The 20,568-nt window shown below is 52.7% G+C and overlaps 1 protein-coding gene across 2 annotated transcripts in view; it reads right to left on the reverse strand.

The window, feature by feature from the left end:
* Positions 1 to 20,568, reverse strand: part of Sh3tc1 (SH3 domain and tetratricopeptide repeats 1) — a 45,151-nt gene that overhangs the window by 2,041 nt on the left and 22,542 nt on the right. For both annotated transcript variants that reach the window (XM_055623735.1, XM_055623736.1), the window contains exons 6-16: positions 19,616 to 19,762; positions 18,776 to 18,986; positions 17,726 to 17,802; positions 16,782 to 16,977; positions 13,724 to 13,857; positions 12,565 to 12,606; positions 6,780 to 8,453; positions 4,399 to 4,579; positions 2,912 to 3,062; positions 1,396 to 1,518; positions 750 to 900 (exon numbers count right to left, since the gene is read on the reverse strand). In XM_055623735.1, the coding sequence (XP_055479710.1) occupies positions 750 to 900; positions 1,396 to 1,518; positions 2,912 to 3,062; positions 4,399 to 4,579; positions 6,780 to 8,453; positions 12,565 to 12,606; positions 13,724 to 13,857; positions 16,782 to 16,977; positions 17,726 to 17,802; positions 18,776 to 18,986; positions 19,616 to 19,762 (3,087 nt within the window). The remainder of the gene's footprint in view (positions 1 to 749; positions 901 to 1,395; positions 1,519 to 2,911; positions 3,063 to 4,398; positions 4,580 to 6,779; positions 8,454 to 12,564; positions 12,607 to 13,723; positions 13,858 to 16,781; positions 16,978 to 17,725; positions 17,803 to 18,775; positions 18,987 to 19,615; positions 19,763 to 20,568) is intronic.

A 20,568-nucleotide genomic window follows, 5' to 3' on the forward strand; every position in this document is an offset into this window, starting at 1 on the left:
CGGTTCCCCTTGCTTCTACTTGCAGATCTAGCAAAGCTGCAGGCTTGCATGCCCACTTCATGCCTGCATGGAGCTGCCTGGGGTGCCTTTGGTTAGGTCCATGATCTATGCATTCCCAGGCACGGGGCTCGAGGACTGGCTGTGGCTGCCGCCTTGTATGCTCAGCGCAGTCCTTCACCTTAGGGAGCCATGCTCATCAGAGCCCTGGGCTTTCCCCTGCAAACAGGCGACCTGCACGGGTGGGCTTAAGCGCCAGTCCAAGGAGCCTGTCCCCAGCACTTTGAGTTCAGCTCCACACCGCCTGCAGGCCCGAGGGCCCAGCCAGCCCACTTGGAGCTCCCTCCCAGGAGGAACACATACACTTCCAGTCAGTGTTCAATGCTGGACAGAAAGTAGCCCGGAAGTAGGAAACGGAGCGCAGACAGTGGGTGAGGACAGGAGAGGCGGCAAAGGGGCATGAGAGAGATCAGCACACACAAGTTCACCCGAGTGGAAAGCAGGGCAAGCCAGCCAGCGTTTGGTCCAGCAAGAGAAAGAGGCAGAGGAAGCCTCCAAGCTTTGCTCTTCTTGAGTCCCTGCCCACCCTGTGCTTGGCCATGGCTAGCCACTGCCTGCACAGCAGAGCTGCTGTGGGCCTCAGCCAGCCTTCGCAGGAGATGGGAGAAGCCGAGTAATGTCTGCTCTGCAGACCTGGGGCTGGAGGCCGAGTAGGATGGGGTGCAGAGCTGGGCACCAGGCTGGGAACTCACCCAGAGTGATGCTGAGTGCTAGGGCCTCATGGGCGAACTCTAGGCCCTCCTGGGGTGTCTCCAGCGTGGACAGAAGGGCCACCAGCTTGTTGCACAGGCGCAGCTCTGCCTCTTGGTTTCCTACAGTCACAGCCAGGGGCAGTGCCCGGTCCTGTCCACATAGAGATGTTAGGCTTCTGCAGTGCCCAACTCGCAAAATACCGCATGGGCCCACATGTGTGCACAGTCTTCTCATAGGACAGTGGATGGTTCTGTCCTGACACCAGAGACAGAGATCCTGGGTGACCCTTGCCTAGTCAACTATACCTTCAGCCTCAGACCAGCGTGTCCCTCTGCCCCAGGTGCCAGGGCTTGGGTGGAGCATTCAATCATTCTAAATGCAGCTGTATACTGTGAGCGAGGCCAGAGGAGAAGCCCGTGTCTCCCTGAGCTCAGCTTCCTCAACTGTACGGTGACAGGATTCCTGTCCAGGTATCAGCGTGCAAGTGTGAAGCATATGCTGGTGCCTCCCAGAGGGGTCAAGGGTCACTCCAGGAAAGCCAGCTACACTCCAAGAAAGAAGCTCTCTACCTCCAGGTGGAAAGCCTCTGCCAGCCGCACCTGTGCCCACTGAGGGACACGTTACCTGCCCTAGGTGGCCACTCACCCGGTAGAAGGACACAGCTTTCTCTCGCTCCCAGGTCCCATTGAAGAAGATGTCCCCAGCTGCCTCAAACAGCTCCAGCCCCAGCTTGGGGTCCCCAGTATACAGGGCTGCGTTCTGTGCCACCTGTAAGGACCAGAAGTTCTCTGGCGACAGCACCCCTTGGAGGGGCCATGCCTCTGAGATGTGTGCCCTCACACCTGGAGACATGAACCTCCCTTCTGCCCCTGTGGGCTCGTGGCTCTGAGGAGGGCAGCTTTCGGGACCCGAGAGCTGAGAAGTGTCAGTCCAGCTGCAGGCCCAGAGCCCATCAGGTGTGGGCTGCCCAGGAGAGCAGGGAAGAGCTCAGACTGGTCTCTGGTCAGCCCAGCTTGTTCAAATCACAGCTCCCTGCCCCTATACCACCTGTGGCTTTCACCACATCTTATTTCTTCCTGACCCATCCATGCTCACCTTCTCTCCTATCAGTGCCACAGGACAGGGCCTGAGACTGTGGCTTCTCTGCTGTGTCCAGGGATGTCTTGCAATGTCTGGTACATAGTAGATGCCCAACAAACATCTGCTCAGTGATGCGAGAATAAAGCTTATTCACTCTCTAGCGTCTAAATCGGACCTTGATATTCTCTTCCAGCAGGTGGCGCCAGCTCCCCATCCTGACTCAAAGCTGCTTGATCTCAGGCTCAGGGACCTTCCCTGTGCTCTCTAAGCCCGGACTCTTTGATCCTAGATCTGCAGCTCACAGTGCTGTTCCTGTCCAGATCATCTGTCCAGATCACACTGTGTTTGGGAAGCATCACAACTTCTATTATAAGCATGTTCTGAAGTCAATATACCACGAGCTGCTGAAGCAAGTTCTTCTGTGTATAAACTGAGTAGACACAGCATTCACACATACACTGAGCACTTGCTATGTACCACACAGAACCCACCCTCTGCCCAGGGAGCTCAGAGAGGCTGGGCATTGAGGGAAGTTGAGGAAACCAGAGTGGGAAAGAGGTCCCTGGGATACAGGAGGCATTCAACAGTGGTCCTCCACAGTGATGGATGGGTGAGAGGATGAGCAAGTATAGGTGGATGAGGGGATGGAGATGTGGCTGGCTGGATGGGCAAATGAATGTGTGGGTGAACAGGGAGATGCAATGAATGGATGAGTAGGAGGGTGGTCGAAAGGATGGATGGGTGGGTAGATGGGTGAGTGAGCAGACAGGTAGATGAGTGGGTTGGTGAACAGGTGAGAGGACAGGTAAATGGGTAGTTAGATGGGTGGGTGGGTGTGGGTGAGTGGGTAGCTAAGTGGGTAGCTGGGTGAGCGGAAGGTAGATGAACAGGTAGGAGCAGGGCAGGTGAGTGGGTAGTTAAGCGGGTCTGTGGCTGGTTAGGTGGGTAGGTGAGCTGGTGAGTGGGTAGTTAGGTGGGTCTGTGGCTGGTTAGGTGGGTAGGTGAGCAGGTGAGTGGGTAATTAGGTGGGTCGGGTGGTGAGTACGGGTGAGCCAGCGCACCCTGCCAGCCCTGAGCGCACCTGGATGTACAAGTCCACCAGCTCATTCTGGCGCAGGATATAGTAGATCTTCCCTGCCTGCAGCCAGGCGCGTGCCTCCTTCTCCTTCTGCTGCAGGTCGATGAAAATCCCCAGGCTCCGTTTGGTGTAGTCCAGAGCAGACTTGTAGGCCCTGGGGTCAGACACAGGCGTCGGAACAGGATCTGCCGACAGAATGCTCTGGAAGGGCAGGACCTGAAGGAATCATCCTGCCTGCTCCCCTCTCCCCCCACACCCCAGCATGGAAAGACAAAGGGGGCTCTTCAGAGGGAAGACAGAAGCTGTGTGTGAGGAACCCTCTATGTCTGTCAACCCCAACACACTGGATCCAGCCAGTAATGGCTACTTTTATGTCAACCTGGCACAAGCTAGAGTCACGTGGGAAGAGGGAATCTCATTTGAGAAAATATTCCCAGCAGACTGGCCTGCAATGTGTTTTCTTGATTGATGTGTGAGGGCCCAGCTTATTGTTAGTGGAGCTATTTCTGGGCTGGTGGTTCTGGGCCCTGTAAGAAAGCAGGTTGAGCAAGCCAGTTAACAGCACTCTGTGGCCTCTGCTCCAGCTCTTGTCTCCAGGTTCCTGCTGTGTTTTGAGTTGCAACCCTGACTTTTCTTAGTTACAGGCTAGGATATGAAAGTGTAAACTTAAATAAGCCCTTTCCTCCTCAAGTTGCTGTTGGTTATGATGTTTTATCACAGCAACAGAAACCCTGAGACACAGCCTTTGCCTTTTCTAGACAGTAGGGAAACAGGCACAGGGCAGAATTCAGATTGTAGGTCAGGGCTTCTCAAACTTGAATATTTTGACGTGTCACAGAGGACTGCTCTCAGCAGCTGCTGTCCCTGCTCCTAAGTCTCTGACCTGAGGCCTGGGCAGGGCTGAGCATCTCCAACAAGCTTCCAGGGAGATGGACAGCAACATATCCAAGAAGCCTTGCTCTAGGCCACGGGCTGACTTCTCTGCTGTGACTTCTGTGCTGGAAAAGGAGCCTCTCCTGTTTCCTCAGAGGCACTTCCCTGCTCCAGTGTCCCTACCTTAGGGGAGGTGTCACATTGAGGAGTTTACCAACTTGCAGGCTAGCCAGAACTGCAGTGCAGAACTTCAGGTCTCAAATACGGCCTGAGAGCCAGCTCCAGGAAAGCTGACTCTGCCCTCTGTGGTGAGAGGCCTGGAGAGCATGTGGCCACCACCATCGTACATCTGGTGGGTGAATGACACCCAACTTGCCCCGGCCGCAGTCTGACAACTAAAGAGCAAGGGCACGTAGGGGTCAGCTCACAGCAGCAACCGTGGCATGGGTGGCTTCAAAATGCCTGTAGTGATGGTCCTTGTGTAACTGAGAGTGTGAGGATAGCAGGGTTAGTCCCCTCATGCTGGGACTCATATGTCATAAACAACGAATGAATGACCCCATGTCCTGGAGGGGGGCTCCCCAGGGTTTCTGTGGCCCCTACACTGCTGTTCTTACCGCTCTGTGCCCAGCGACAGGTAGAGCTGGCTGATGGCCTCCAGGAGCTGCCCCTCCAGCACCTTGTCAGCGGTCCTGTGCGCCAGTGCCAGCTGGAACTCATGGTAGATGACACATCGCACCTCGTTGGGCATGACCTTGCTGTAGAAGTGGCACAGCTTTTTCACAGCCTGTAACTGACCTGGGTAGGGACAGAGGGAGGATGTCACCTTCCTGGCTCCATCATCTTTGAGTGCCAATGTGTGGTGGGGGTTCAAGGCCCCACTGTATGACTACCTCTTCTTCACTTCCATGAGTCATGTCTTCAAAGATGGGGATACTGAGCCCAGAGCTAGGCTACGTAGTCTGCAGAATAGCACACCATAAGGTTTCCATTAATCGACATATCAGGGAATCCCACAGATAGTGCTCAACCTGGGAAAATGGCAGCTCAATATATTTGGATTCACAGACAGTCCACAGTCAGCATCCTGCCTGGAGCCTGCCATGTAGAACAATGGCTTCTGCCTAGCTCAGGTACCTATAAGCCTGTGAGCTATCTAGGAGGCCAGGCTCCAAACCATGGCTCACTGGGCTGTCCCAAAGTCAGGGCTGGGAGCCATGAGGCATCCCCAATTGTCAGGACAACCTGGAAATCACAGAGGCAGATGACAGGAAAGGAGGGGGAAAAAAATCCCAAACCTCAACTTCCGTCTTAATGAACTAAGATGGAAAGCGATGCCGGGGAGGAGGCGATAGAATGACAGTGGAGGAAACCCCCAAAGCCGAAGTCTGGTACTCAGAAAACATCGACAGAATTATAAACTTTCACCAGCCTGGCCAAGGAAAAGGGGTTGCAGATTTCTAAAACCAGAAGGGGTGTGCTGCTGGCAGACTCCAGAAATAGCAGACCCGCCATGAAGAGTTACCCATCAATGCATCAGACTGCCATCAGAAACACAGTGCACCAACACTGACTCAATAGTGACCTGGTCTATGGCCCTAGGGTCATCCCTTGGCCTCCCCGGGGGAGGAGGGGCATATATGGCTTGGCCCTCTGCTGATACTGAGGTCTTACATCAGCAGGGATGGGCTGGTGGCTGTGTGGCCAGGTTCCTGAGGCTGTGGAAGTCTGGCTCCAGGTCAAGGGTGTAACCTGAGGCTTCCTGGTCCCTTTTATGTAAGAATCTGTCCTGCCAAAGCCTTACCTGCTGGACCCTACACACAATCCTTGGAGATTTCCTTGGCTCCCTCCTCATAATCATGTCCTCAATCATGAGACCTCAAGTGTGTGCTAGGTCTCTGCTGGAGAACAGACTCCAGCCAGACCCACCTACTCTCCATAGCCACAGTGAGTGCTCTATAGACTTGATGGCTCTCCATTCCTCTTGGGAAAAGGGGAAAACCATAGGCTGGGGTTCCTGATTACCCTTAGCGCCACAGCTGAGTCATACCCCCAATACTGCAAGGTACATGGGTTCAACACTCCCTACCTGGCTAACCTCTCCTCAGTTCTCTAGCAAAGAAGCATTCCCCAGGCTACAGCTGCCTCTGAACATGCTGATAACCCTCTCCAGGGCTGTTCTGACTTGGCCACCTGTTTCCTGTTCAGCTCTAGGCCCCAGCAAGGACAACATGGTCCCACCTGTGGGCCAGACCTGGATTATACTTTTACAAGGTCCCTGTGGGTGAATTTGATCTGCTCTGAGGCTCTGGTGAGTTCTATTTAGAAGCCCTGTGAAGTGTTCAGGGCTGCAGAAGACAAAACTGGAGGCCCAGCTCCACAGGGTCCCAAACTTGTGTTAGCTCAGTCAGGCCCCAAATCTCAATGTCATGTCTAGGATGTCCTCCATCCCAGTGTGTGTGGGGGGAGTGAGGGGAGGAATGGAGTACCTAGAGCAGTGGTTCTCAACCTCCCTGATGCTGTGACCCTTTAATAACAGTTCCTCGTGTAGCGGTGACCCCCCAAACATAAGATTATTTTTATTGTTCCTTCGTAACTCTAATTTGCCTCTGTTGTGAATCATAATGTAAATATATGTTTTCTGATGGTCTTAGGCGACCCCTAAGACCTTAGGCAGGCCTGTGAGAAAGGTCGTTCTCCCTTCCCAAAGGGGTCGTGACCCATAGGTTGAGAACCATTGACCTAGAGTAAGGCACTCTCTGCACACTCCCCGTTTGTCATTATGTCTGGCCCAGCACAGGAAGAGATGAAGAGGTTTGTCTGCCTCGAAGGTGGTGGTGGCAAACATCTCCAGGTTTCTACAAGGTGGACCAACAGCCCCTGTCCCCCGCCTCCCACCCCAAGGTGCTCTGAGTAAGGAATGATACGCTTTCTCAGAAGCCAGCATTACCCACGCAAACCCCAGGAGGTGAAGAAGGGCCACGGTGGTGGTACTTACTCTCCACGTGGTCCGTCTCCACAGACACCAGAAAGGCCCACTCGTAGTAGCACTTGGCCTGCTGGGGGAGGGCCCGGCGGGTACACAGTTGGCCCAGCCACAGGAGCACCTGGGTGAAGTCCCGGCCACACACACCGCTGGGCAGCTGGGAGAAGAGCCCCACAGCCTCTCGTAGGTAGTGCTGGGCCAAGCTGCGTGCACCAGCTTGCAGGCACAGGGCCCCAAAGTTAGCCAGGACTACTGCCTGGCTCTGCAGGTGGCCCAGGCTGTAAGCCATGTGCAGGGCTCGGAAGTAGCCTTCGGCAGCCTGCCGGGTCCTGCCCATCCTCTTCAGGGCCATGGCTGCCATGTTGGTCATCACGCATTCCTGGACCTTGTTGGCCATGGCCGAGTCTGAGATTAACTTCAGGATGTCCATGGCCACCAAGCTTTTCCCACAAAGCATGTGCAGCCAGGCAAGCGCTACCAATCGGTCCACGACAGGGTGGACCCCAGTTGCCGTGTCAGCTTCTGCAGCCTGAGACATGAAGGTGATGGCCTGGCTGTGCTGCTGGTGATGACAGTACAGTTGAGCCAGACTGGCAAAGAGGGGTCCACACAGTGCCTGACCCATGCCCGGAGCCAGAGAGGCCAATGCCTTCCTGAGGTAGTAAGCAATCTGGGAGGGAAGGCTGTGGCCTGCCCTCCTTTGGTTGTTTGGCCCGGGAGCATTCTGGAGTACCAGGTCCACACTCCTCAGGGAGCCAGCCAGCGTGCACCCAGTCCATCGTGAGGACACCCTGAGGCAGCTCAGCGCCAGGTGGGGCAGGCACTTCCGGCCGTAGATGTCTGCCAGGAGCAGGTAACAGTCTTCCGGCCACGAGGCCTGTGGGCTCCCCACATCCCTGTTAAGGCGAAGCAGTCTCTCCAGGTAGGGCAGTGCCTCCTCAGGCTGCTTGAGGTGAGTGTAGTGCCTGGCCAGCAGAAAGCAGGCCCGGGCCTCAGCCTGTGGGCTGAGGCCACAGATGGCCCTGCGCAGCGCATACTTCAGGAGCTCAGCGTCTGCACTGCACGCGTGGCCGGGCGTCCCCAGAAGCAGCGCTGCAGCTTTGGGTGCAACCTGCACACACTTCTCCCCATTTTTCTGCTTCAGATACACAGTAGCAAGGCTGGCATACACCGCCGCCACCAGGGAGAGATCCCCAAAACTTCCATCCAGAGCCCCCAGTGCTTCTTCAAAGTATACCCGGGCCTGGGATAGCTTGAGTTTTCTGGCACACAGCCGCCCCAGCAGGAGGCAGAGCCTGGCCAGGGCCATGCTCAAATTGACTTTCTTGGCAACTCCTCGGGCCTGTGCCAAGCGTCCGGCCAGTTCCTCTTCATCATCAAAGCCACAGAGTGCAGTGCTCAGCCAAGGGAGTGAGACGTCATACAGGCCCCGGAAGTGGGTCTCATAACCAGGGGCATTCAGGACCTGCAGCAGTGAGTCCAGAGGCTCAGGGTCTGTCCAGTCATCTTCAGGATCCAGGCAAAAGGGGGGCTCCTCTGGTGAACTCACTCTGCTGGACACTCCCCCAAGTCTCCAGGATACCGGGTCTTCGGGGTGGTCGGGGCAGGCCTTGCACCGTTCTAGAATGTCCTTCACCATGTGCAGAGTCTCATGTGGTTCTGGGTTCAGGTGAGGCCGAGATATTCCTAGAAATCACAGGAGGCCAGGTTGGTTACCTGTGGGCCTGACTCCCACCCTGACCTCTGTGGTATCCCCTATCACTGTCCCCTACCTACTGTTCCCCCAGATGCACCCTCTTTCTGGATGATGCTTTCTGATTCCAGAGCACTGGAGGCTGATTCAGGGTCAGCCCTGATTCCTACCCAGCAGCCCCCAGAGTTTTCAGAGACCCCCGAGTGTTGGAGCACAGGGGTGGTTTGCAGATGGCTTCTCATTAGAAATCTCAGAGAGCCACCTAACCATCTGGCCTGCAGCGTCAGACCACAGGTGTGTGACTCTGCAGGCCCCTCAGACTCTAGAAGCCATGAAATCACCGACGGCAGCTTTGCACAACTAATTAGCAGGGGCCCAAAGGCCGCCTCATAAAATGAACACAGTTAAGCAGGGTATGGGGCACATAGCTCAGTGACAGATAGGATACCTAGCATGCACATGGCCTGGGTTCAGTACTCCACAACATACAGACACACACACACACAGTGAAGGAAGGCAAACAAAACTAATGGCATCGAGAACATGGCTGCCGTCGCCCTTGGCTTCAGCCATATCCTGGGAAAGTGAGAGTCTCCTTGGGGAATGAGCTCAGGCAAGTAGTGTGGATTGGCTACTGAGCACAGTCTCCCACCACCTGCTAGCAGGACCTTGGCCTCAGCTGCTCACAGATCCAAAGCCACCGTCCTCCATGGGGCATGGCAAGCAGACACACATTTTCTACTGGGAAAACACAGGCCTGACCTGGAATTATTTGGAAGGAAATGAACGAAGGAAGACCCTGGGGCTCCTTCACTGGGGTTAAACAGCCTCTTTGCTTTCAGGTTTGAAAGTTAAATTCTGCTGTGCCAGAGGACACATGTTTGTTTCCCTGAACACATGGCAGCCCACAACCATCTTTAATTCCAGTTCCAGTGGGGATCCAAGGCCCTTTTCTGGCCTCCATAGACACCAGGCAAACGTCTTGCACCTACACAGATGCAGACAAACACTTATACACATAAAATAAAAGTAAATAATTCTTTTAAAAAAATATACTTCAGACAATCTGAAGCCGGGGAGGTAGCACACACTTTTGGTCTTAGCAGGAGGAAGATCAAGTAAGTGTTCAAGATTCTCTTTTGCTACATAGCACGTCAGGCCAGCCTGAGACTGTCAGAAAAAAAAATAAATAAAAAAGATTCTGTTTACTATTCTGTAAAGCCTTACAGCAGACCTGAGCCTATTGGATTGGTTAAGAAATGCCCAGCCACAGAGGCCTTCCACTATCTTCCTTCCTGGACAGATGAAGGAGCCCTAGGGACTTTGTCAGGACCTGGGCAGAGGATTGGCCACCCAGGAGAAAGCTGCTCTGTCCTGAGTTGCCTGTGCTCACTGAGCCCAGGGAAGGAGGCCTGGGGCCCATCCCAGTAATGCCAGACTCTTCCTGGTCCTCTTCCTTTAATTCCAGTTAAACTTAGACAGGTCCATTCCTGGGGAATATGAATATCCCAGGGCCCTCAGGGGCTCACATTTCTAGATCCCTGCAATGGAAGTTTTGGTGTCTTTTAAAACTCAGATGTCTTATGTAAACATGTTTTTGTTTTAATCCCAGGTGCAGAATAGGGATCTGCTTTAGATTGTACACAGCAGCAGACTATTAGCCTCTCCCAGGCTCTGAGAGGAGCGTGATCTTTGCCAGCTGAAGATGGTTTAATTCTGAGGACTCTGAGAAGGTATAAATGCCAGAGCCTGGGGAGAGGGGGCTCTGAGAAAAAAAGAGGCTGCTCCCCTCTCTGCTGCTCCTGGTTGCTGTTGATGCAGTTTGATGAGAAGTTAAAGATAGCCTGAAATGAAGATTGGACCTGCCCCAAGGAACCCAAAGACCCTAACCAGCAGGAAGTAACTAAAGAGAACTACACTCTCTTTGCCCACTAACTTTTATTCTCTACTATCTGGGGTTGGGGTGCTGGAAAGGATTGGGGTGGAGAAAGGAGAAATATATAGAAAACCCCAATAAAATAAAATAGATTAAAAAAAATACCAACAAGTGGCACCCAGATGTAGGGCTTGGAATAATGGAAAAATCTGATTTCTAATGCTATAGAAGAGACAGTGGGGTACAAAGGAATGGGTATGCTGTTTCCGGATATGAGCAAAAGGTTTACTCCTGCTTTGCTCCAAGAGGAGATTTTGTGTTTCTAGTTAGTCTTCTTCCTGTATTCCATTTCAAAAAAGGTTGGGAGAATGGTTGAATAATTGGAAAAGTTGCAACTGGATATGAAGGGATCAAAGAAACAAACAAAAAAATGGGTGAAATAAGAACACTAAAAGTGTCACTAAATTCTCCCATTTTTTGAAAGGATTGCAGAGTTCACTATGCAATTAGAGAGTTTGCAGGTAGAGATAGAAGTGCTTAAAAAGGGAATAGAGTGGCTGGAAAAAGGAGAAGAAAAAGGATTCAGACCTGGTAACTGAGGGCTGGAGTTTTCCACAACTGTCACCTCCGCTCTGCTCCACACTATTTTGGTGTCCAGTTCCCATAGCTCCTGAGTGGGCTTGGGAGCCTAATGGAGCAGAAGGCTGTACAGGGCAAAAGGATTAAAGAGGAACAGCCCACTTCAAAAGAAAAGGTTGAACTTGAGCAAACTGAGCTGCCAGAGGGGAGCCTTGGGTTAAGAGATTACCACCTTAAGTTTTCCCAGTAGCCACCGAAAGCCTTAGATATCAAAATGCTCAGTGCTTCAATTGCAGTCATTTTGGTCATCTAAAAAAATTGTGACCAGGCTGCTAAAAAGCCTCAAAGTTTAAAATGACTGCTGCATTAACTCTAAGAAATATGGTACTTTCCACCAAAGAAGCCAAAGAGCCATGTCTGGCAACACAGGATTCTCGGCAAAACTGTCTAAGCTTCCGAGGGTTTGTAAATGCTGTGGTAAAAGACATCATTGGACTAGTGAATGCTGATCCAAGTGGGACATTCGAGGTAACCTCTTGCTGTTAGGAGGCAGTTTTGGAGTCCTAGCTTGAGGCTCAGCAGCAAAAAGGACGAGCTGTTCCAGACAGGAGCAGCTGAGAGTCATCAGGTTAGAAAAGAAACTACTGATTCAAAAAGTGTTTGGTTCGTTGATAATCTCCTTTTAAGAAAGCAACAAGTCTCATCCATATTAGAGGAACGGCCATCCTTTTAGACTAAAAGGGGGAGGAGTGCAGTGGAACTTTTGGTGTCTTTAAAAGCTCAGTTATGTCATGGAGACATGTTTTTGTCTTAATCCCAGATGTAGGATATGGGGCTGCTTTAGACTGTCCACAGCAGCAGACTGTTTGCCTCTTGCAGGCTCTAGAGGGACAGGGGTGCTTGAAAGAAGGAGGCAGCTGCTGCCCTCCTTGTTGCTGCTTGGTTCATCCTGCTGCTGCTTTCGCTATTGATACTTTGCTGGTTTGCTGGACTGTTGGATATCCCGACTAGAAAGATTGGACTTGCCCCAAGGAACTAATTCTAAAGAGGTCTACATTCCCTTTCCCCTCTAACCTTTCTTTCCTACCTAGTGTTTGAGGGGTTGGAAGGGAGGTAGAAATATAAGAACCCAAATAAAATAGATAAAAGTTCACCGACAGATCCCCTATTTAGACCCTCTGGGGAATGAGATAGCTTCCCAGGAAGAGTGGTGAAAAGGGCATTCTCAGACAGGCCCCAAGAGGGAGGAATCTGTAAGATTAAGTTGGAGAAAGGCACTCTCTTTCCAGCTCCTAAATCCAACTGCTTCACTCTCCTTGCAGTGTGGCCAGGCCCACTATGGGAAATCTGGATAGCTACATTTGTTCTCGAAAGGTAGCCCACAGGAGTGTGGGCTGGAGCAGAGGAAGGAAGGCCCTGCCAAGGCTATGCATCTGCTGGAAGAGATCTAGGTTCCCAAGGTTCCCCTGTTCCACAAGTGCAATAGGGAAGCTCCAGATTACCCCCCCCACACACACACACACCCTGCAGAGGCATGGTATTGCTGGTCAATGTCCCTGGCCCCCAGTGCTGCTGCCTGTCCTGTGTTCACAGTTGTTACCTGAGACTCAGCCATGAGCAGAGGACCTACGCCACAGGGCAGTACCTACCTGGTTGCTCCAGCTGCTCACCCTCAGCTTCTTCTAACCAGTCTAGGAAAGGAAAAAGAGAAGCAGTCACTCCTCCACCTGGGCCCTGCCTCATGTGGCCAGGTGAATGCAAGCTCTCTAGTCACCAGCACCTACAACAACCAGAGCCAGAGAATCCGTGTTCTCAGGTGTCTCCAGGCTAGGATGTCTACCTCTGGTGCCCTCCATACTAAGGGAGACTCTCATCTGTGTCAGCTCTGTGGCAAGCAGCGGCACGGACAGCAAGCAGCAGAACAAACTGGGCTGAGTCCCTTCTGCTGGTTGCTCCTTCACCTAAGGTACCACTCAAGCCTCCTTCCCACCTCCTTGGGTTGGCACTAACTGCCTGCTGGATTGCCATAGCAACCAAATGAGGAAAAGATGAAGAAGATGGAAGACAAGTAAAGAATGGGAGCTTATGAGAGTAGGCAGAGCTTTGAGGCATGTTGTGGGGAGAGGAACTGCATTGCCTTTGGTCATTCTGGTCCTAGGATTCTAGAGGCCAAGTGGCCCAGGCTAACCAACAGCCATGGAGTCAATTCTACCTGGAGCTGGGAAAAGTGACTCTGACCAGCATAGGCAGAGGGGCCAGCCCCATGAACTGGAAAGGGTTCTGGCTGTATCACAATGAGGACCTCAGGTTTCCCTGTCCTTGGAAGCTGAGGGCCCAGAGTGTCTGTATCTAGTGCTTCCTGACAGTGCAGATAGGCTCCCTCAGCAGCCAGAGACTCGGGGCTGCCTTCTGGTATCACCAATCTTGATGTCTTTGGATTCTGAGCCTGGTTGTCTGTACCCAACCCTGAAGGAGGATGCATAGTTGAAAAGAGTGGGGAAGAGAGGTTCCCTGGGGAGCCTGGAAAGAACCAGAAATGTCTGACCAGAAGTATCTTGAGACTAAGTCCATCAACCCACACTGGCAGGGAGGGCAGAGTGTGCCAGTCACATGCGGCCTTGACTGGACCACTGGGCTCCACCCAGTTGCAAAGCATTTGGCCCATGCCCTGTAGCCTAGTTCCTGATCTTCCAGGAATCTGCTGAGAGTGCTGGGAAGACTCTACGTTAATATGACTCAGCTAGCACAATCTTGTTACCCTCACAGCTCACAGAGCGACCAGAGATGCCACTCCCTCCCCACACCTACCCAGACTGCATGTGGTACACACATCTGTGCCAGATGTCCTGCTCAGGAGCCGCCGGGCATCCTCATCGGAGAAGCGACCCTCACTACTAAAGAATGACCTTTCGTCTTCACTGAGGAAAATCGCACTTTCCAGGCTGTGAAGACAAAAAACAAACAAGAACACCTTATTTAGAAGAACCAACTCTTTCAAATCCCAGGACATCCGGGATGGGTGGGCAAAATGGAGTCTGGCCAAGACATGTGTTAGGTTAACTGAGTTTACTGTCATTCCAGAACTCTGGAAGAGAGCCACTGGTCAGCCAAGTTTCTCTCCTTCCTCTTGTGTGAGCCAAGTGGCTCTGTCCATTGCCTTGCCTTGCTCCTATCTCACAGAGGACACTGCCTCATGGGAATTGTGTTCTCTTTTGTAGGCTCCAGATGTCCAGATTCAGGAATCATGATCAGCAAACAATTATCTCTACAGCTGACCTTGTGGTTTTGTCTTTTTTTTTTTTTTTTTTTTTTCTGACAAAATTACACAGTAAGACCCGGTTCTTCTCCCTCATTTGATGGCTGGCCCCGCTCAACCTCAGTGAAGACAAATACATACAAGAGTACGTGTTACTCTTGTAGATCTGAGTTTGGTTCCCAGACACAACCATCTACTCCAGGTCTAGGGAATCTGATGCTCTCTTCTGCCCTCCACAGGCATCGAACACCCATTTGGCACACAGACCAAACATTCATACACATAAAATATATTTTTTTAGATATTTAGATTATAAAGGTCCTGGGAAGGTGAATGCCAGGCAGATTCTCAAGTCTCACTGAACTGTCCCCTGTGAAACAACCATTCTTCCCAGAGTACCCAACACAAGGACACAGCTCATGTAGCCATAAAGTCAGGCAGAGGAAACAGGGAAGGAGAGCAAGGGAGGAGGAGGAGGCAGTTTTACTTATGAGAGCAAGTCAGCAGGGCAATGTAAAACTTTAAATGCATCTTACACCAGTCAAGGAAGAAACCACAGCACAGCTCTCAGCCTCTGACAAGACAGCATCAGAAAGAGAAGAGAGGAAAAGGCAGACTGAAGGCGCTTAGGGTGGAGCAGTGAGGTGAAACACACTCTGGAGTTATCTTTAGCTGTGAACAGCATGGTGGTAATGTGAATGTCTTGATTTTTGACACCTGCCCTGGGGTCCTACTTGAAATCCTGGCTTCATGAGCCTCTACTGCAAGGGGGTAGAAGATCTTGACTTGTATAACTTATCCCCAAAGGGTCTGAAAATAGGTGAAAGTAAGAGAGAGAAAAGAGAAAGTGAGAAACTGGCTTCAGCCATCAGCAGATGAGGGATGGGATGTTGTCATCTTCCACCTTCTCTGCAAGTCTGAGATAGCATCAATAGAGAAAAGAACCGCTGGGCTGTTTCCAAGCTCTAGTTCAGGGCAGGAGAGATACCAGAAAATATTGGAGTAATAGAGAAGTGGGTACAGTCCTTTGCTGTGAAACACGATGCCGCCACCCCCAACACTCTGGGGAGATAGGGGAGAAAGGACCAGAACCCAGCCCTGAATTTTGTTAAGTTCGGAACTGTCAAAGCCACAAGAATCCCACATCTGCCAAAAGGCCCAGGAACAGAGGAAGCATTCCTTGTAGAGGTGTGCCAACTCTGTAATGAGAGACCTCAAGACACAAGCCACGAGCCACACTGTTTCAAGAAGCCAGATGACGGCTGAGTTAATGAGGTTATCATGTGATGTGACGTTGCACAATACAGGAAGGGAGAACCCAGAATTCTGTCACTGGAGGTGGGTGGAGAGTCTGTGGAGCTCTCCCACAAGGGGTGTGGACAGACTGTGCCGCCATCCTGTGTGCATGCTGACGTTTTGATGGGGTACCAGGGAATGCTACTCTAAGTACGAGCAGCACGCAGGTCCAGCCAGTGTCCACCTGCTCTGTCAGGTGGGATGCTTTGAGTCAGGAGACAGAAGGGAGAGGACTCGTACTGATGGCAGCAGCTTTAGAGATTGCATCTGAGAGTTGCCTATGGCATCCAGCCCCCAGCAAGGCCACTGAAACACGGCCAGTTTGAGGGAGACATAGCTATAGAGGAGACAGTAGTAGAGGACAGGGTTTTTGTCATACAGCTGTGTCTCCAGGCTCCTTGGCTGAGGTCTTAACCAGGCCAAGTCCAGAGAAACCAGGAGCTGGCCAAGGGTAGGCTCAGCTAGACTCTCTGGCCACTCCCTAAACTCGGCCCACCCACCATTGCCCAAGGCTGTAGAGAGTTAGCTCGGAGATGACCAGAGCGCTCCCGTGAAGGGTCCCTTACCTGGAGCAGGTGCAGACAGGGCTCTCTCAGAGACAGAACAGGGCTGGGGTGGGGTTAGTGGTTATGGAAGGGATTTCACCAGAGAACCAGGTGACAGTGAAGGGTCACCCACACTGTTCAGAGCCAAGACAGGTGAGCTGTCTTGCAGCTGGCCTCAGGGGACCTGAAGGCAAGTGAGATCTGAGGCCATGAAGGCAGGTCCAGAAGCTTCGCAGGCCTTTATATATTGAAGGGAAGACATGGAGAACCTTCAAGATGTCTGTCCCCCTGGAACCTGGGAAGCCACTGGTTCTGGAAATTGGGTCTCTGTGGCTGTTACTAGCTAAGCTGGGGCAGAGAGGAGCTGGCTGGATGCACAGTATGGCAGCAAGTGTCTCACAAGAGGAAACAGAGATGAGGGAGGAACTACCAGGAACTTGAATGATTCGGCCAGAAGCCAGAGAGGAGCTGGCCAGTGGGAGCGAGGCTCAGTAAGAAGATGCACCCCTGAGAGCCACAGCAGCTTAGCTGCTGTACTTCCGGCCTCAGGCTCCCACCATGGAAGTAATACCCAGCCTGTGGCACTTTTCACCAAAGCCTGCAGAACTGAACTGTGGATGGGCACACTGGCTAGTCACACAGTGCCCTCTGGTGGCACCCTGGAAGGGCCAAATTAAGTCCAGTGGAAGAGGGGAGGGAGGCTAACGGAGGGTGGCAAGGTCCCCGCAGGAGCATTGTGGGGTTCAGGAAAGGGGCCTCTGCCACTCACTCAGATGCCGAGCCCTGCATGCTGACGAGGCCAGTCCTCACAAAGCCCACCTGGCCAGAGGCCACATGCCGGCCCACACACCAGGGCAGGCCAGGCACCTGGGCACCAATGATCTCGATGACATCACCAACTCGGAAGGACATCTCTTCGGGTCCTGAACCCTGGAAGTCAGCTTCTGCAGAGGCCAGGCCAAGCCCTGCAGGAAGAAGGCCATGTGGTCAGAGCTGAGGCCCTGTGGGCAGCCAGAGCAACCATCAGGCACATGCTGGTGTCCCTGACTGCATGGCAGAGGTGTGGTGAAATGAAAGCAGAAGGGGCGTTTGGATCCTCATACCAGATGGGCCAGTGAGGCTCAGACACTGCTGAACTGCCCTGGGTCACCAGCCTCCAGGCACAGATCTCTGCCTCATGCAGCTGAGACCTTTGGCTCTCCCATCACTCACAGGATTCTGTGTGTGCATGTAACAGATACAGGGGCCATCCAAACACTAGCTTGTTCCACAAGGGGCAGAGAAATCTGCCTCTCCCCTCCCCCTTTATCTGAGCTGAAGGGTAGCCTGTAGGAACAGCAACTCACAGGGAAGTCCCAGGACAGGGTCAGAGGGCCTAGCCATCCTCTATCCTGTTCCACAGATTCTACCCGAGTTCAGCCAGTCAGCCAGCCAACCCTCGGAGCTCCCAATGAACCAGTCTCAATGAGGTTTTCTGTGATGTCACATTCCTGGGCTGTGAGAAAAGTCCCAGCTCATTTCCTCAGGTGGTAGGCAATTTAGTTGGGCCCTGAACCACTCTGAGCTTTAGACAATCCAAAGTATATAGAAGGGTTTCTGGCCTCTTCTCCTGGCTTAGGGAACGTTCAGGACAAATGCAGAAACTTCCAGAATACTAGTCCCTGACACCTTCTTCAGCTGCTTCTCCCCCAGGAAGGCAAATCTGACACTTACCCATCAGCTGGGCATCAGGTGCCCCTGGTCCACCCATGGATTCATCAACGGGATCCCATGGGACCCTGAGAGTCCACCTGGAGAAAGGAAAGAGATCTGTGCTGTGGAGTCTCGGTTGGGGAACACGTGTGTCCTGTAGACCGCGCAAGAGCAACAGCTCCTGTGGACACTCACAAATCACACACCCCCTTCAACATACCCGCCCAGGTGTGCAGCCCTAAGGTTGGTGTTTGTGGTGCTGCCCCTAGCTGGGTGCCTCACCCTAAGAGCTACTGCCACCCTTGCTACCATGGGCCCTAAAAATCCCACTTCACCCAACCCCGCAAAACACTTGCCCTGACACTCTCTTGGAGCAACTGAGGCCAACAGAGTGTGAAGGCCTGCAGCCCAGGCAAGGGCCTGGATTTCAATTCTGGCTTTCCTGAATTTTCATCTGCTGTGTGGTTTGCTTTGGGCCTCAGCTTCTCCAGAAACCTTGACTGAGGCTGACACAGAAGGGCACACTCTGAGTGTTCTAAGGAGAAACTCCTCCCTATCCCCAAGGAGAGACCTCCTGTCACAGCTGTCCCTTCAAGGGCATGGTAACTCAGGAAATGGGGGCTTCTCCTTAGCTTTGCTGGCCAGGAAACTCCTGTCAAGCTTAACCTTCATGCACTGAAGTGAACAGGGGCTTCCATGTTCCTGTCCTTGGAACCTCTGGCTTTACCTTCCTTTAGTCTTTATTCTTGCAGATTTCTGTGTCTGTGCCTTGAATGTGACCCTCAAATGCTCTCCGGAGTGAGCATGACAAGCAGCATGTGCTACATTCAACTCTCCCTTATCCTTCTGGCCAGTATTGCCTAGGAGATGCCATTGTTCCTCCAAGCAGGCAGATGCCTGAGCACACTTGCAGCCACACTATAGGGAGCAGCAGGAGGGCCTGGAGTGGTCTGCCATCTGCCTGTCTCATGGGTCTCTCTGTACACCCAAATCCTACAGATGGAGTAATGTCTATGGACCCCACACCACCCAGGGCCTCAGGATGGATGGAGATTCCAGCTTGGTACCTACTGATGAAATGGAGTCAAGAGCTCTGGTTTGGTCCCTGCTGCTTCCACCTTGGAGGATGTGCTGGGCGTCAGGGGTGAGGAGTCTGTTTCCAGGATTGCCACTCCAAGAGGGAGCCCTGAAGCCTGCCTGAGGGCCTGTGGGCCCTTCCCTGCACCTTGGGGTCCCATCATCATTCTCACACGGTGGTCGGGACACAGAACAAAGAAGGACCCTTTGAAAGGACAGAGATGATCATCAGGGTGACCGGCGGGGCAGTCATTGCTCTGTCAAACAGGAAAGCTGCCAGGCCCAGCCCCAAGACCCACAGTGAGGAGAACAGGGCCTCTGCATTAGCCCACTCCACCCTCTTCTTCCCTGGGCCTTCATCACTGAAGGCCCAAAGGAGGTCTTAGCCTCACCTCAACTGATGCTGTGAGGTAGACTAAGACTCACTTTCCCACCTGCCATATTCAGGTATAGACATGGGTTCCTTTGCTCCTTTGTGCTTGAATGGTTACCAAGGAACCCGGCCTCATCTGGGTGTCCACCCATGGCCAGGGAGGTAAAGTAGCCCTGAGGTTCCTTCCTGGGGACTCAAGGCTCTCCCTCTATGAGGCCAACAATCTTGAATCAGGATTAAAAGGCCCTAGACAAACCCTTTCTCGCCATCTTCCTCACACCTCACCTTTTGGGGCTAATGTCTTTAGGATGGCACAGTCCCCTACTGATGCATAGATATTTTTTAACCTGTGACAATGTGTAGGGCATCTTATGCTATATCATGCCTCCCACCCAAGACCCTGCTGTGTCTAGAGCTGTCCCCCACAGTGTCCCCAGCCCAGGGTCACCGTTACTGCCCACCTTCCTGGGCGAGGAGGCTCTTGTGTGTCTGCTTCAATGCATCCTTGTTTACATACATGAGAATGGCTGTCTCTTCCTCCTCACTGGGTGAGAGCAGCCAGAAGGTCTGGTCCACCAGCAGGTTCTCCAGGCAGTGGTGTGTGAAGCCTGCAAGATCAGGCTTGTCACTGACAGGCACCAGGAGGGGCGGGGATCCCAAGAACTCAACCAGCAGACCTGGAGAGGATTCTGAGAATCTCCCAGCACCTCCACCCCCAGTGGGGACCCATCTCAGTGTCCTGGTTGGGAGAGTGACAAATGCCCACACACTACATCATCTGGCCCTGTTGTGCTTTGGGATTCAGAGATGTTAAGGGTGCAGAGCCTTGCAGGCACACTGTGATGCCCATGCCCCAGTGTCACAGCCAGTACCCTCCATGCCCATTTCCATCAATGCTGCGCAGGCCCGTGGGACACTGGGTGTCACCGCCTGCATAGGGACTGTCCCTTTATCAAGTACTGCTTAGCTGAAAGGCATAGCCTTACTCCCTTTATAAAGGTAGGGCAAATGAGCCAGGCATGGTGGTGTACACCTTTAATCCCAGCACTGAGGGAGGCAGAGGCAGGTGGATCACTGTGAGTTTGAGGCCAGCCTAGTCTACAAAGCAAGTCCAGGACAGCCAAAGCTACACAGAGAAACCCTGTCTTAAAGGAAAACAAAACAAAACTTAGGTCAAATGCTGAGAGAACCCCTCATTTACAGCAAGTGTGGGTGGGTACTGAGAATAGAAACTAAAAGGGCTGCTTCTGCTGTCTCCTGGGTGGTACAGTCCCTTCCTGGTGCTTAGAAGGTGGACAAAGGACAAGCTGACTGAGCAATGAACCAACTTCTGGTGGCTCCCCTGCCTGCCTGGAGTGCTGAGAAATGGTGTCTTAGTGGCCTCTACAGAGACAGCATGGCCACAGGTGTGAAC

Source organism: Psammomys obesus, unplaced genomic scaffold (genome assembly GCF_907164565.1).
Source record: "Psammomys obesus unplaced genomic scaffold, mPsaObe1.curated_primary_1811, whole genome shotgun sequence".
Classification (NCBI taxonomy): domain Eukaryota; kingdom Metazoa; phylum Chordata; class Mammalia; order Rodentia; family Muridae; genus Psammomys; species Psammomys obesus.